This window comes from Pseudophryne corroboree, chromosome 1, assembly GCF_028390025.1.
Source record: "Pseudophryne corroboree isolate aPseCor3 chromosome 1, aPseCor3.hap2, whole genome shotgun sequence".
Taxonomy (NCBI): Eukaryota; Metazoa; Chordata; class Amphibia; order Anura; family Myobatrachidae; genus Pseudophryne; species Pseudophryne corroboree.
The window spans coordinates 1,025,666,473-1,025,683,950 of record NC_086444.1 but is presented as its reverse complement, the minus strand read 5'-3'; the positions used below and the strand labels follow the sequence as shown (position 1 = coordinate 1,025,683,950).

The following is a 17,478-nucleotide window of genomic DNA, read 5'->3' as shown; positions in this document are numbered from 1 at the left end:
GGGAAAAACTTACCTGTAGTTTTCCTGAATCTGAGAAATAAAATGTGTGATGATGCGTGGGTTTCCCCCCGATAACAATTAATAATTTCTTAAAAAGTATTGGCTGCATACCCTTTCCCGCCAGAGGTTAGGATGCATTGGGAAACACCCCCTAGGGGGGGATAAGGCGCTCACACTCTTGTAATAACAAGGGCTCTACCCTCTCATGAGATGGCCGCCCTTAAGGATCCTGCTGATAGAAAGCAGGAGGGTATCCAAAAAAAGGTATTTACACACATACTGGTGTTATACTGCGACCAGCTATCGCCTCAGCCTGGAGGTGCAGTGCTGGGTTGGCATGGTCGGATTCCCTGACTGGAAATATTGATATCCTAGATAAGGATAGTATATTATTGCCTGTAGAGCATTTAAAAGATGCATTTCTATATATGCATGATGCACAGCGGAATAATTGCCGACTGGCATCAAGTATAAGTGCGTTGTCCAATTCTACCAGTAAAATGGTCAGGTGATGCGGATTCCAAACGTCATTTGGAAGTATTGCCTTTGAAAGGGGACATTTGGGGTCGGTCTTTTAGACCTGGTGGCCACGGCAACAGCTGGGAAATCCACGTTTGTACCCCAGGTCGCCTCTCAAAATAAGACGCCGTATTATCAGGCGCAGTCCTTTGTTGGCAAGCGGACAAAAGGTTCCTCTTTTCTGCTCGTGACAGAGGGAGAGGAAAAAGGCTGCAGAGATCAGCCAGTTCCCAGGAACAGAAACCCTTTCCAGCCTCTGCCAAGCCCTCAGTATGACGCTAGGGCTTTACAAGCTCAGGCACGGTGGGGGCCCGTTCTCAATGAATTTCAGTGCGCAGTGGGCTCACTCGCAAGTAGACCCCTGGATCCTTCAGGTAATATCTCAGGGGTACATATTGGAATTCGAGACGTCTCCCCCTCGCCGTTTCCAAAAGTCGACTTTACCGACGTCTCCCTCGGACAGGGAGGCAGTTTTGGAAGCCATTCACAAGCTGTATTCCCAGCAGGTGATAATCAAGGTACCCCTCCTGCAACAGGGAACGGGGTATTATTCCACACTATTGTGGTACCGAAGCCAGACGGCTCGGTGAGACCGATTCTAAAATCTAAAATCTTTGAACACTTACATACAGAGGTTCAAATTCAAGATTGAGTCACTCAGAGCAGTGATTGCGAACCTGGAAGAAGGGGACTACATGATGTCTCGGAACATCAAGGATGCTTACCTTAATGTCAAAATTTACCCTTCTCACCAAGGGTACCTCAGGTTTATGGTACAGAACTGTCACTATCAGTTCAGACGCTGCCGTAGGGATGGTCCACGGCACCCCGGGTCTTTACCAAGGTAATGGCCGAAATGATGATGTTCCTTCGAAGGAAGGGAATTTTAGTTATCCCTTACTTGGACGATTCCCTGATAAGGGTAAGATCCAGGGAACAGTTGGAGGTCGGTGTAGCACTATCTCAGATAGTGTTGCGGCAGCACGATTGGATTCTCAATATTCCAAAATCGCAGCTGGTTCCGTCGACGTGTCTTCTGTTCCTAGGGATGATCCTGGACACAGTCCAGAAAAAGGTGTTTCTCCCGGAGGAGAAAGCCAGGGAGTTATCCGAGCTAGTCAGGAACCTCCTCAAACCGAGCCAAGTCTCAGTGCATCAATGCACAAGGGTTCTGGGTAAAATGGGGGCTTCCTACGAAGCAATCCCATTTGGCAGATTCCACGCAAGAACTTTCCAGTGGGACCTGCTGGACAAATGGTCCGGGTCGCATCTTCAGATGCATCAGCGGATAACCCTGTCACCAAGGACAAGGGTGTCCCTCCTGTGGTGGTTGCAGAGTGCTCATCTTCTAGAGGGCCGCAGATTCGGCATTCAGGACTGGGTCCTGGTAACCACGGATGCCAGCCTGCGAGGCTGGGGAGCAGTCACACAGGGAAGGAATATCCAGGACTTATGGTCAAGCCTGGAGACATCACTTCACATAAATATCCTGAAGCTAAGGGACATTTACAATGCTCTAAGCTTAGCAAGACCTTTGCTTCAAGGACAGCCGGTGTTGATCCAGTCGGACAACATCACGGCAGTCACCCACGTAAACAGACAGGGTGGCACAAGAAGCAGAAGGGCAATGACAGAAGCTGCAAGGATTCTTCGCTGGGCGGAAAGTCATGGGATAGCACTGTCAGCAGTATTCATTCCGGGAGTGGACAACTGGGAAGCAGACTTCCTCAGCACGACCTCCACCCGGGGAGAGTGGGGACTTCACCCAGAAGTCTTCCACAGGATTATAAACTGTTGGGAAAAACTTGACAGGTATTGCGCCAGGTCCAGGGACCCTCAGGCAATAGCTGTAGACGCTCTGGTAACACCGTGGGTGTACCAGTCAGGGTATGTGTTTCCTCCTCTGCCTCTCATACCCAAGGTACTGAGATTGATAAGATGGTGAGGAGTAAGCACTATATTCGTGGCTCCGGATTGGCCAAGAAGGACTTGGTAACCGGAACTTCAAGAGATGCTCACGGAGGATCCGTGGCCTCTACCTCTAAGAAGGGACCTGCTCCAGCAAGGACCCTGTCTGTTCCAAGACTTACCGCGGCTGCGTTTGACGGCATGGCGGTTGAACGCCGGATCCTGAAGGAAAAAGGGCATTCCGGATGAAGTCATCCCTATCCTGATCAAAGCCAGGAAGGATGTAACCGCAAAAACATTATCACCGCAATTGGCGAAAATATGTTGCGTGGTGCGAGGCCAGTAAGGCCCGACGGTGGAAATTCGACTGGGTCGATTCCTACATTTCCTGCAAACAGGAGTGTCTATGGGCCTGAAATTGGGGTCCATTAAGGTTCAGATTTCGGCCCTGTCAATTTTCTTCCAAAAAGAACTAGCTTCAGTCCCTGAAGTTCAGACGTTTGTAAAAGGGGTACTGCATATACAGCCTCCTTTTGTGCCTCCAGTGGCACTTGGGATCTCAATGTAGTTTTTTTTTTTTTGGATTCCAAAAGTCACTTTGGTTTGAACCACTTAAATCTGTGGAGTTAAAATATCTCACATGGAAAGTGGTCATGCTGTTGGCCCTGGCCTGGGCCAGGCGCGTGTCAGAATTGGCGGCTTTATCCTGTAAAAGCCCTTATCTGATTTTCCATTCGGACAGGGCGGAATTGAGGACTCGTCCTCAATTTCTCCCTAAGGTGTTTTCAGCATTTCACTTAAACCAACCTATTGTGGTGCCTGCGGCTACTAGGGACTTGGAGGATTCCAAGTTGCTGGACGTAGTCAGGGCCCTGAAAATAGGTTTCCAGGACGGCTGGAGTCAGAAAATCTGACTCGCTGTTTATCCTGTATGCACCCCACAAGCTGGGTGCTCCTGTTTCTAAGCAGACGATTGCTCGTTGGATTTGCAGTACAATTCAGCTTGCACATTCTGTGGCAGGCCTGCCACAGCCAAAATCTGTAAAAGCCCATTCCACACGGAAAGTGGGCTCATCTTGGGCGGCTGCCCGAGGGGTCTCTGCTTTACAACTTTGCCGAGCAGCTACTTGGTCAGGGGCAAACACGTTTGCTAAATTCTACAAATTTGATACCCTGGCTGAGGAGGACCTGGAGTTCTCTCATTCGGTGCTGCAGAGTCATCCGCACTCTCCCGCCCGTTTGGGAGCTTTGGTATAATCCCCATGGTCCTTTCGGAGTCCCCAGCATCCACTAGGACGTTAGAGAAAATAAGAATTTACTTACCGATAATTCTATTTCTCATAGTCCGTAGTGGATGCTGGGCGCCCATCCCAAGTGCGGATTGTCTGCATTACTTGTACATAGTTATTGTTACAAAAATCGGGTTATTGTTGTTGTGAGCCATCTTTTCAGAGGCTCCTTCTGTTATCATACTGTTAACTGGGTTCAGATCACAAGTTGTACGGTGTGATTGGTGTGGCTGGTAATGAGTCTTACCCGGGATTCAAAATCCTTCATTATTGTGTACGCTCGTCCGGGCACAGTATCCTAACTGAGGCTTGGAGGAGGGTCATAGGGGGAGGAGCCAGTGCACACCAGCTAGTCCTAAAGCTTTTACTTTGTGCCCAGTCTCCTGCGGAGCCGCTATTCCCCATGGTTCTTTCGGAGTCCCCAGCATCCACTACGGACTATGAGAAATAGAATTATCGGTAAGTAAATTCTTATTTTTGCTTTTAGGTATTAAAGAAGTGATATACATGTCGGATAAGTATCATGATTCACCAGAAATGAAAGCTTCAAGGCACATGTTTGACCTAACTGGTATCAAATACACGTAAGGACATAACACTTCTAAATATTATTTCAATTTTTTTTTTCTCTTACGTCCTAGAGGATGCTGGGGACTCTGTAAGGACCATGTGGTATAGACGGGCTCCGTAGGAGACATGGTCACCTAAAAGAACTTTCTAGTATGGTGTGCACTGGCTCCTCCCTCTGTGCCCCTCCTCCAGACCTCAGTTAGATCTTGTTCCCAGAGGAGATAGGGTGCATTACAGGGAGCTCTCCTGAGTTTTCTGTAAAAATAATTTTGTTAGGTTTTTTTATTTTCAGGGAGCTCTGCTGGCAACAGACTCCCTGCATTGTGGGACTGAGGGGAGAGAAGCAGTCCCACTTCTTAAGAGTTAAGGGCTCTGCTTCTTAGGCTACTGGACACCATTAGCTCCAGAAGGAGTCGGAACACAGGTCTCACCCTGGGGTTCGTCCCGGAGCCGCGCCGCCATCCTCCTCACAGATGCCGGAAAAAAGAAGCCGGGTGAGTATGTCAGACATAAGAAGACATCAGGTGGCTGAAGACTTCAGATCTTCCTGAGGTAAGCGCGCAGCAGGAAGCTGCGCGCCATTGCTCCCACACTTAAACACACATGGCACTGATGGGTGCAGGGCGCAGGGGGGGGCGCCCTGGGCAGCAATAAACCTAGATTTAGGCAAAAAAGTATGTAGCTAGGCTGCGGAGGCAGTAAACTACGGATCCCCTCCATTTTTTTTCAAATTCACGAGCGGGACCGAAGCCCGCTGCACGAGGGGGCGGAGCTTGATCCCTCAGCACTAACCAGCGCCATTTTCTCCACAGAGGCTGCAGAGAATGCTGGCTCCCCGGACTCTCCCCTGCTGAGCATCAGAGGGCTGAGAAAAAGAGGGGGGCACATAATTAAGGCACAGTGAGTAGGGAAATATATATATATATATATATATATATATATATATATATATATATATATATATATATATATACATACATACATATACATATACATATACATATACATATACATATACATATACATATACATACACACACGCACGCGATCTGGGTTTTTTCCCTTGGGTCAGTTGGCGCTGGTGTGTGCTGGCATACTCTCTCTCTCTGTCTCTCCATAGGGCCTTCTTTAGGGGATTGTCCCCTTATAGTTATATCCCAGTGTGTGTGGGGTGTCGGTATGTGTGTCGGCATGTCTGAAACTGAAGGCTTTTCCAAAGAGGAGGTGGAACAGATGAGTGGGGTGTGTCAGTCGGCGGTGCAGACTCGGGATTGGATGGATATGTGGCATATGTTAAATGCTAGTGTAGCTTCACTGCATAAAAGACTGGACAAAGCAGAGTCCAGTGCGTCGGCAGGTAATCAATCTACGGATTATACCGACTCACAGGACCCATCTGAGTCTCGGAAACGTCCCTTCTCACAAATTAGGGACACAGATACCGACACGGACTCTGATTCCAGTGTCGACTATGATGAAGCAAGATTGCACCCCAGGGTGAGAAAGTATTCAGTGCATGATTATTGCAATAAAAGATGTTACATATCACTGATGAGCCCTCGGTGCCCGACACGAGGATACACATGTTTAAGGGAAAGAAACAAGTTATAAACTTTCCTCCTTCCCATGAAATTAATGAGTTATGTGAAAAAGCATGTCCAGATAAGAAACTGCAGATTCCCAAAAGGGTTCTTATGGCGTACCCTTTCCCTTCACAGGACAGGGTACGTTGGGAATCCTCTCCCACAGTGGACAAAGCCTTAACACGCCTTTCCAAGAAGGTGGCGCTACCGTCCCCTGACACAGCGGCCCTCAAGGATCCTGCGGACCGCATGCAAGAGACTACACTAAATTCTGTCTACACTCATACTGGTACTTTGCTTAGACCAGTAATTGCGTCGGCATGGTGATAAAGCTAAATATTTATCTTACTTAAAACCCTTTAAGAGGTCAAAGAACACAGTACGCTATTGGCGTATGAATTACCGTAAGGGTACGCACGTCGCGTAACAATCGCTCAGCCGTAGTCGAGACGCTCAAGCGTCACGTTCGCTTACGGCCAAGAGATCACAGGCAGGCACGCTATTGGCTGCCGACTAACGTAATGGATCGCTATTAGCGTAGCGGACGCTCGGGACCACGAGGAGATCACCAGCGGCGCAGACGCTCACAAAGTTAAACCTTTATAACTATACCATAAACAATGTATTGTGCAGTAAACCTTGGTGTAGTGGTAGAGAGTAAATACAACACAGTGTAACCTTATTAACTTTAAAGCTGTTCGTGCGTCTCCGACGCTCTGAGTATACTTAGAAATATAAGAAATACACAGATACCGATCTTTGGGTCTAACGCCTTATATGAATGTTATTTGCAAAAGAATAAAACAATACTAGTCATACACTACCAATATAACATAGACTAACTAACCAGATAACTACACATGAAATACAATAATGGTACAATAATACTTTAAGAGGAAAAGAGAGAGAAAAGGGGAGAAGAGAGAGATATGGCTCACAATAACAATTAAAGACAATATGATTGCAGAGAAGCTTACACATGTGAGGAACAATCGCTGCGCATGTTAGTCAATGCTGAGAATCTTTGTGGAGAAAATACTTGAGCTTACCCATACTGGCTGTCCCTATATACACAACCCTACAATACCGCATGGGACAGAAGCTAGACTCCATTTTGGGAAACCTCCCATGATTCCAAGGACTGCAACACATGGTTGAAAGGGGGAGGGGAAAACACCCAGCAGCAGCCATTTTACTCAAACCAACTAATCTTATTCCACATTCCAATCCAACTTCCTAGAACCATCTTATTCAATTTCACATTCCAAACAAACTTCCTAGAACCATCTTATTCAATTTCACATTCCAAACAAACTTCCTAGAACCATCTTATTCAATTTCACATTCCAAACAAACTCAGTATCTCAATAACCAGAGCATATGGTATGCTGGCTATGCGATATGAATCATCACAAGACCAGATCACAATGTAACCACACATATCAGCCTGCCATTGCTACAAGCACATGACTACAGTAACAAAGGAAGTATGCTTTGACTTCAAACCTTCAGCAAGATGCATCATGTAAAACTACTATAATCTGTTATAACTCACCATCCATAAATGTATACCAGGAATGCTATGCTACAGATTGTCTACTGTTCCAATTCATTACAGATTTCATAGAGTATTATCACCAACACATAACAATCCCACAACTACACAAGCCTCATTATCTTTAAGCCATTTGTATCTCCAAACCAAACCACTCTATACCAATCACTTCACAACTACTCTACCTCAAACACATATCTAAACTATTCTATGCCAATCAGCCATGTGATATTGAGATTATGATACTTAGCCTTTGTAAGGTGCCTGGTGATGATCCAGCCATGCTTCTGAGAGCTTTGTTCTGAGTGTAGCTACATTACATCTGTTCTCTGAGGCCACAAGCAACTGAACACCTCTCTCTAGCCAGCAACAACTTTCCTGTTTTTCCTAGTTCCTGGGGGAGGGGTCTCTCTTGCTTTGTATATGCTGATCAGGTTCAGCCCTGAAATCTGGCAAAAGGGTTGGCTTGATCATTCATTGTTCTAACAAAATGATCTTAGCTTTTATACATATAATCATATCTATCCGCTGCAATGTCCCACAACTTCACAACAAGTATCAAATTAATCTACACATCAATCTGCTTGTTTCAATATTGAACATGATGGGTTTATCTGGTTCGGTTCAAATAATACACATTCATGACATTAATTCATTAGCTAATTTTAAATCTCCATGATGTCTGGTGCTTGATATTATTATAATTATGTACTGTATGAAATAAGTGTCGAATCCATCTCTGTGCCATGTCCGAGTAAATGCGTGTGTTACCATATATTGCTGTGCTCGCTGCGCATATTTGCAAGTATAGCGACTTAAATGTGTGCAGTTTGTATGTTCTCTCTATGTAATATTTTTGACTTTGACAATGGGTATGTAGTGCAGTAGCAGCTTGGACGGATACACTGTCAGCTGACCTTGATACCCTAGATAGGGATACAATTTTGTTAACAGGACGCAGTCTTGTATATGAGGGACGCTCAAAGAGACATTGGTTTACTGGGTTCAAGAGCCAATGCTATGGCTATTTCGGCAAGAAGAGCCTTATGGATCCGCCAATGGACGGGGGATGCAGACTCAAAAAGGCATATGGAGGTTTTACCTTACAAAGGTGATGTATTGTTTGGGGACGGCCTCGCGGACCTGATCTCTACAGCTACCGCGGGTAAGTCGACCTCTTTACCTTTTGTTCCCCAACAGCAAAAGAACCCCCCACAATATCGGATGCAGTACTTTTGGTCGCATAGATCCAGAAGAGGTCGGGGCTCCTCTCTCCTCGCCAGTGGTTAGGGTAGAGGAAAGAGGACACCTGCTGCGGCTGGTTCCCAAGAGCAGAAGTCCTCCCCGGCTTCCGCTAAGTCTACCGCATGACGCTGGGGCTCCCCTGCGGGAGTCTGCACAGGTGGGGGCACGCCTTCGACTATTCAGCCAAGTCTGGGATCAGTCAGATGTGGACCCTTGGGTGATAGAAATAGTCTCCCAGGGCTACAAGCTGGAATTCGAAGAGGTGCCCCCACGACGATTTTTCAAGTCGGCCTTACCAGCTTCTACCCCAGAGCGGGAAGTAGTGCTAGCTGCAATTTAAATGCGGTGTCAACAGTGAGTGATTATCAGGGTTCCCCGGAGCCAACAGGGAAAAGGTGGTTATTCAACCCTATTTGTGGTTCTGAAGCCGGATGGTTCGGTACGGCACATTTTAAACCTAAAATCCCTGAACCTGTACCTGAAAAGATTCAAATTCAAGATGTAATCGCTCCGAGCGGTGATAGCCTGCCTGGAAGGGGGGGATTTTATGGTGTCACTGGACATAAAGGATGCTTACCTTCATGTCCCCATATATCCCTCTCATCAGGAGTACCTGAGATTCGCGGTACAGGATTGTCATCAGTTTCAGACGTTGCCGTTTGGCCTGTCCACGGCCCCGAGGATTTTCACCAAGGCAATGGCGGAAATGATGGTGATCCTGCGCAGGCGAGGAGTCACAATTATCCCATACTTGGTCGATCTCCTGATAAAAGCGAGATCAAGAGAGCAATTACTGGAGAACGTGTCACTCTCTCAGAGAGTGCTTCAACAACATGGGAGGATTCTCAATCTACCAAAGTCACAGTTGGTTCCGACAACTCTATTACCGTTCCTAGGCATGATACTGGACACGGAACAAAGGAAAGTTTTCCTCCCGTTGGAAAAAGTCCAGGACCTCCAGAACATGGTCTGAGAACTACTAAAGCCTAAAAGAGTGTCAGCTCATCAATGAACTCTGGTTCTGGGGAAAATGGTGGCAACTTACGAGGCCATTCCCTTCGGCAGGTTCCATGCAAGGACGTTTCAATGGGATCTTCTGGACAAATGGTCCGGGTCCCATCTACAATTACATCAAAAAATAACACTGTCCCCCAGGGCCAGGGGGTCTCTTCTATGGTGGCTACAAAGTGGTCACCTTCTAGAGGGTCGCAGGTTCGGCATTCAGGACTGGATCCTGGTAACCACGGATGCGAGCCTCCGAGGATGGGGAGCAATCACCCAAGGAAGAAATTTTCAGGGACTATGGTCAGACCAGGAGTCCTGTCTACACTTCAACGTGTTGGAGCTAAGGGCCATATACAACGGCCTTCGACAAGCGGAGAATCTTCTTCGCAACCTACCAGTTCTGATTCAATCAGACAATGTCACAGCAGTAGCTCATGTGAACCGCCAAGGCGGGACAAGAAGCAGAGTCGCGATGGCGGAAGCCACCAGGATTCTTCGCTGGGCGGAAAATCACGTAAGCGCTCTGTCAGCTGTCTTCATTCTGGGAGTGGACAACTGGGAAGCAGACTTCCTCAGCAGACACGATCTCCATCCAGGAGAGTGGGGACTTCATCAAGAAGTCTTTGCAGAGATGACTGGTCTCTGGGGAGTTCCTCAAATAGACATGATGGCGTCACGCCTCAGCAATAAGCTTTGGAGGTATTGTGCCAGGTCCCGGGACCCTCAGGCAATAGCAGTAGACGCTCTGGTAACGCCATGGGTGTTCCAGTCGGTCTGTGTTTCCTCCGCTTCCTCTCATCACAAAAGTGTTGAGGATCATAAAACGAAAAAGAGTACAGACAATACTCATTGTTCCAGACTGGCCTCGAAGGGCCTGGTACTCAGATCTTCAGGAGATGCTCACAGAAGATCCTTGGCCTCTTCCTCTAAGAGAGGACCTGTTACAGCAGGGGCCCTGTCTGTTCCAAGACTTACCGTGGTTACGTTTGACGGCATGGCGGTTGAACGCCGGATCCTAGCGGAGAAGGGTATTCTGGAGGAGGTCATACCTACTCTAATAAAGGCTAGGAAGGAGGTGACGTCAAAACATTATCACCGTATCTGGCGGAAATATGTCTCTTGGTGTGAAACCAAGACTGCTCCTACGGACAATTTCCATCTGGGTCACAGACAGGAGTGGATATGGGCCTAAAGTTAGGCTCTGTTAAAGTACAGATTTCGGCTTTGTCAATATTCTTTCAGAAGGAATTGGCTTTTCTTCCAGAAGTCCAGACTTTTGTAAAAGGAGTACTGCACATCCAGCCTCCTTTTGTGCCCCCAGTGGCACCATGGGACCTGAACGTGGTGTTGCAGTTCCTTAAATCACACTGGTTTGAACCCCTTAAAACGGTGGAGTTAAAATTTCTCACCTGGAAGGTGGTCATGTTGTTAGCCTTGGCATCTGCGAGGCGTGTGTCAGAATTGGTGGCCTTGTCTTACAAGAGCCCTTACTTGATTTTTCATGTGGATAGAGCGGAATTGAGGACTCGTCCTCAATTTTTACCCAAGGTGGTGTCTTCATTTCATATGAACCAACCTATAGTGGTGCCTGTGGCTACGAGTGACTTGGAGGATTTTATGTCCCTGGATGTAGTCAGGGCCTTAAAAATGTATGTAGCCAGGACGGCTAGAATTAGGAAAACAGATGCATTGTTTGTCCTGTATTCTGCCAACAAGATTGGCGCGCCTGCTTTGAAGCAGACTATTGCTCGCTGGATCTGTAACCCGATTCAGCAGGCTTATGTTACGGCTGGATTGCCGTTACCGCATTCAGTAAAGGCCCATTCCACTAGGAAGGTGGGCTCTTCTTGGGCGGCTGCCCGGGGCGTCTCGGCATTACAGCTTTGCCGAGCAGCAACTTGGTGGGGGTCAAACACCTTTTGCTAAATTCTACAAGTTTGATACCCTGGCTGATGAGGACCTAGCATTTGCTCAGTCGGTACTGCTGAGTCATCCGCACTCTCCCGCCCGATTGGGAGCTTTGGTATAAACCCCATGGTCCTTACGGAGTCCCCAGCATTCTCTAGGACGTAAGAGAAAATAAGATTTTAAACCTACCTGTAAATCTTTTTCTCCTAGTCCGTAGAGGATGCTGGGCGCCCGTCCCAGTGCGGAAAATCTGCAAGACTTGTATATAGTTATTGCTTACATAAGGGTTATGTTACAGTTAGAATTGGTCTTGGACCGATGCTGTTTGTTCATACTGTTAACTGGTTATGTGTATTCCAGGTTATATGGTATGATTGGTGTGGGCAGGTATGAATCTTGCCCTTAGATTAAGAAAATCCTTTCCTCGTATTGTCCATCTCCTCTGGGCACAGTTCTCTAACTGAGGTCTGGAGGAGGGGCATAGAGGGAGGAGCCAGTGCACACCATACTAGAAAGTTCTTTTAGGTGCACATGTCTCCTGCGGAGCCAGTCTATACCCCATGGTCCTTACGGAGTCCCCAGCATCCTCTACGGACTAGGAGAAAAAGATTTACCGGTAGGTTTAAAATCTTATTTTTTCTCTAGCATCCATAAGGGATATTGGGGAGACTTAGTATGATGGGGTATAGACTGTCCAATGGAGCCGGTGCACTTTAAATTTCTTCACTGGGTGTGCTGTCTCCTCCCCTCTATGCCCCTTCCCACAGACAGTTTAGAAAAAAGTGCCCTCAGGAGAGGATACACATCTCTGCAGCTCCAAAGAGTTTTCTTCAATTTCTTTTAAACTTTTATTATTTTCGGTATGCTGGTTGGGCAACCGCACACCTGCACCATGGGAATTAGGGATGGAGGGGGGTCACCGTTCTTGCGAGGTGTCAGAGCTGCTTCCCCGCTGCAGGATCACTGTCCTGAGAGGTTGTTTGTTCAGCAGGGAACTGCGCCTTATCTGTCGCAATTGCAGCACGCCGCACACCCTTAAAATATGCCTGAAGGTGATGTCTGTGGGGAGTACAAACCGGGGGCCACACTAGGGGGACCCCCGGTTCAAAGTACGGCTGAACGCGAGTGCGGCATATGGGACCCTCCTAGGGGGGGACCTGCTAGAGCCACCTGTGTAAACTGGCTCACGATGGCTTAAACTAGCACTTGTATGATGTTTTCTCTAACGTCCTAGAGGATGCTGGCACTCCGTAAGGACCATGGGGATAGACTGGCTCCGCAGGAGACATGGGCACTTTAAGAAATACTTTGGATCTGGGTGTGCACTGGCTCCTCCCTCTATGCCCCTCCTCCAGACCTCAGTTTGATACTGTGCCCAGTGGAGACTGGGTGCTTTCAGGGAGCTCTCCTGAGTTTCCTGTAAAAGAAAGTATTTTAGTTAGTTTTTTTATTTTCAGGGAGCCTGCTGGCAACAGGCTCCCTGCATCGAGGGACTGAGGAGAGCGAAACAGACCCACTTCTCTGAGTTTCAGGGCTCTGTTTCTTAGGCTACTGGACACCATTAGCTCCAGAGGGATCTGAACGCTGGTCTCACCCTCGCCGTCCGTCCCAGAGCTGCGCCGCCGTCGTCCTCGAGGAGCCGGAAGATAGAAGCCTGGTGAGTATGTGAGGAAAAGACTTCAGAGGAGGCAGAAGACACCTTGATCTTCATAGAGGTAATGCACAGCAGTGAAGCTGTGCGCCATTGCTCCCATTCACCTCACACACATCGGTCACTGTAAGGGTGCAGGGGTGCGCCCTGGGCAGCAATAAAAACCTCCTGTGGCAAATACACATATATACATGTACAGCTGGGCACTGTACATGTATAAAAAGAGCCCCCGCCATGTTATTAAGAAATTTGAGCGGGACAGAAGCCCGCCGCTGAGGGGGCGGGGCTTCTCCCTCGGCACTCACCAGCGCCATTTTTCTCCACAGCACCGCTGAGAGGAAGCTCCCCGGACTCTCCCCTGCTTGGCACACGGTGAAAGAGGGTTTTAAAGTAGAGGGGGGGGGGGGGCACATAATTGGCGCATATACATGCTACAAAAGCGCTACTGGGTAAACATTCTGTGTTTTTTTCCTGGGTCATATAGCGCTGGGGTGTGTGCTGGCATCCCCTCTCTCTCTCTGGAGCAGATGTATTAACCTGTAGAAGGCATAAGGAAGTGATAAACCAGTGATATGTGCAAGGTGATAAAGGCACCAGCCAATCAGATCCAATATGTAAATTAACAGTTAGGAGCTGATTGGCTGCTGCCTTTATCACCTTGCACATATCACTGGTTTATCACTTCCTTATGCCTTCCCCAGGTTAATACATCTGCCCCTCTGTCTCTCCAAAGGGCCTGGTGGGGAACCTGTCTTCAGAAAAGAGCTTCCCTGTGTGTGTGTGTGTGTGTGTGTAGTGTGTCTGTACGCGTGTGTCGACATGTCTGAGGTTGAAGGCTCACCTAAGGAGGAGGGGGAGTGTATGAATGTTAGGTCTCCGTCGGCAGCGCCGACACCTGACTGGATGGATATGTGGAATGTTTTAGGTGCTAATGTTAATTTATTGCACAAGATTAGACAAAGCTGAAGCTAGGGTACAGTTAGGGAGTCAACCCATGTCTGTCCCAATGTCGCCGGGACCTTCGGGGTCTTAGAATCACCCACTATCCTAAATAGTTGACACAGATACCGACACTGATTCAGACTCCAGTGTCGACTACGATGATGCAAAATTGCAGCCAAGGGTGGCTAAATGTATTCGATATATGTTTATCGCAATTAAAGATGTTTTGCATATCACTGAGGAACCCCCTGTCCCTGACACGAGGGTACACATGTATAAGGGAAAGAAACCTGAGGTCACCTTTCCCTCTTCGCATGGACTGAACGAATTATGCGAAAAAGCGTGGGAAACTCCAGACAAAAAACTGCAGATTCCCAAAAGGATTCTAATAGCGTATCCTTTCCCGTCACAGGACAGAATACGGTGGGAATCCTCCCCTAGGGTAGACAAAGCTTTGACACGCTTATCAAAAAAGATAGCGCTCCCATCCCAAGATACGGCTACCCTCAAGGATCCTGCTGACCGCAAGCAGGAGGTTACCTTGAAGTCCATTTACACACATTCTGGTACGTTACTCAGACCGGCAATTACGTCGGCCTGGGTTTGTAGTGCTGTAGCAGCATGAACAGATTTCTTATCAGCGGATATTGAGACCCTTGATAAGGATACCATTTTAATGACCCTAGGGCATATAAAAGATGCTGTCTTATATATGAGGGATGCTCAAAGAGACATTAGTTTACTGGGTTCCAGAATAAACGCTATGTCTATTTCTGCTAGGCGAGTCTTATGGACCCGACAGTGGACGGGTGATGCCGACTCAAAGAGGTATATGGAGTTTTTGCCTTACAAGGGTGAGTAATTGTTTGGAGAAGGCCTCTCGGACCTTGTCTCCACAGATACGGCAGGTAAATCGAATTTTTTGCCTTATATTCCCTCACAATCTAAGAGAGCGCCTCATTATCAAATGCAGTCCTTTCGTTCAAATAAAAGCAAAAGAGTACGTGGATCGTCCTTTCTTGCCAGGGGTAAGGGCAGAGGAAAAAAGCTGCACAACACAGCTAGTTCCCAGGAACAGAAGTCCTCCCCGGCCTCTGCAAAATCCACCGCATGATGCTGGGGCTCCCCTGAGGGAGTCCGCTCCAGTGGGGGCCCGTCTTCGACTTTTCAGCCACATCTGGGTTCACTCACAGGTGGATCCCTGGGCAATAGAAATTGTTTCCCAGGGATACAAGCTGGAATTCGAAGAGGTGCCTCCTCGCCGGTTTTTCAAATCGGCGCTACCAACTTCTCCCCTGGAAAGGGGGATAGTGTTACATGCGATTCACAAATTGTGTCTTCAACAAGTGGTGGCAGAGGTTCCCCTGCTTCAGAGAGGGAAGGGGTACTACTCAACTCTGTTTGTGGTCCCGAAACCGGACGGTTCGGTCAGACCCATTTTGAATTTAAAATCCCTGAACTTTTACTTAAAACGGTTCAAGTTCAAGATGGAATCACTCAGAGCGGTCATCGCCAGCCTGGAAGGGGGGGATTTTATGGTATCTCTGGACATAAAGGATGCATACCTGCATGTTCCCATATATCCTCATCAGGTGTACCTGAGATTTGCAGTACAGGATTGTCATTACCAATTTCAGACGTTGCCGTTTGGGCTTTCCACGGCCCCGAGAATTTTCACCAAGGTAATGGCGGAAATGATGGTGCTCCTGTGCAAGCAGGGTGTCACAATTATCCCGTACTTAAACTATCTCCTCATAAAAGCGAGATCACGGGAGAAGTTGCAGAACAGCGTATCCCTTTCACTGAAGGTGTTACAGCGATACGGCTGGATTCTCAATACTCCAAAGTCGCAGCTGAATACTATGACTCGCCTGCCCTTCTTGGGCATGATTCTAGACACAGACCAGAAAAGGGTTTTTCTTCCGATAGAAAACGCGCAGGAACTCATGACTCTAGTCAAGAACCTGTTGAAGCCGAAACAAGTGTCAGTACATCATTGCACTCAAGTCCTGGGAAAAATGGTGGCGACATACGAAGCCATTCCCTTCGGCAGGTTCCATGCAAGGACTCTCCAATGGGACCTATTGGACAAATGGTCCGGGTCACATCTGCACATGCATCAGCGGATCACCCTGTCCCCCAGGGCCAGGGTATTTCTCCTGTGGTGGCTGCAGAGTGCTCACCTTCTAGAGGGCCGCAGGTTCGGCATTCAGGATTGGATCCTGGTGACCACGGACGCGAGCCTCCGAGGTTGGGGAGCAGTCACACAGGGAAGAAATTTCTAAGGCCTTTGGTCAAGTCAAGAGACTTGTCTTCACATCAACATCCTGGAACTAAGGGCCATATACAATGCCCTGCGTCAAGCGGAGACCTTGCTTCGCGACCGGCCAGTTCTGATCCAGTCAGACAACGTCACCGCAGTAGCTCATGTAAACCGCCAAGGCGGCACAAGGAGCAGAGTGGCGTTGGCGGAAGCCACCAGAATTCTTCACTGGGCGGAGAATCATGTAAGCGCACTGTCAGCAGTGTTCATTCCGGGAGTGGACAACTGGGAAGCAGACTTCCTCAGCAGACACGACCTGCATCCGGGAGAGTGGGGACTTCATCAGGAAGTCTTCGCACAGATTGCAAGTCGGTGGGGACTACCCCAAATAGACATGATGGCCCCCGTCTCAACAAAAAGCTACAATGGTATTGCGCCAGGTCAAGAGACCCTCAGCGGGTAGCTGTGGACGCCCTAGTGACACCGTGGGTGTTCCAGTCGGTCTATGTATTTCCTCCTCTTCCTCTCATACCCAAGGTGTTGAGAATAATAAGAAAGAGGAGTGAGAACAATACTCATTGTTCCAGATTGGCCGCGAAGGACCTGGTATCCGGATCTGCAGGACATGCTCACAGAAGATCCGTGGCCTCTTCCTCTAAGACAGGACCTGTTGCAACAGGGTCCCTGTCTGTTCCAAGACTTACCGCTGCTGCGTTTGACGGCATGGCAGTTGAACGCCGGATCCTAGCGGAAAAAGGTATTCCGGATGAGGTCATTCCTACGCTAATAACATTATCACCGAATATGGAGAAAATATGTTTCTTGGTGTGAGGCCAGGAATGCTCCTACGGAAGAATTCCATCTAGGCCGGTTACTTCACTTCCTACAAACTGGAGTGAATTTGGGCCTAAAATTAGGCTCCATTAAAGTTCAGATTTCGGCATTATCCATTTTCTTTCAAAAGGAATTGACATCTCTACCTGAAGTACAGACTTTTGTGAAGGGAGTACTGCATATTCAGCCTCCTTTTGTACCTCCGG

General features: G+C 48.0%; 1 protein-coding gene across 1 annotated transcript in view; it reads left to right on the top strand.

The window, feature by feature from the left end:
- DCTD (dCMP deaminase) overlaps positions 1-17,478 on the top strand; it is a 57,678-nt gene that overhangs the window by 24,422 nt on the left and 15,778 nt on the right. Inside the window, exon 5 of the mRNA XM_063920686.1 lies at positions 4,204-4,300. Coding sequence (XP_063776756.1) covers positions 4,204-4,300 — 97 coding nt within the window. The remainder of the gene's footprint in view (positions 1-4,203; positions 4,301-17,478) is intronic.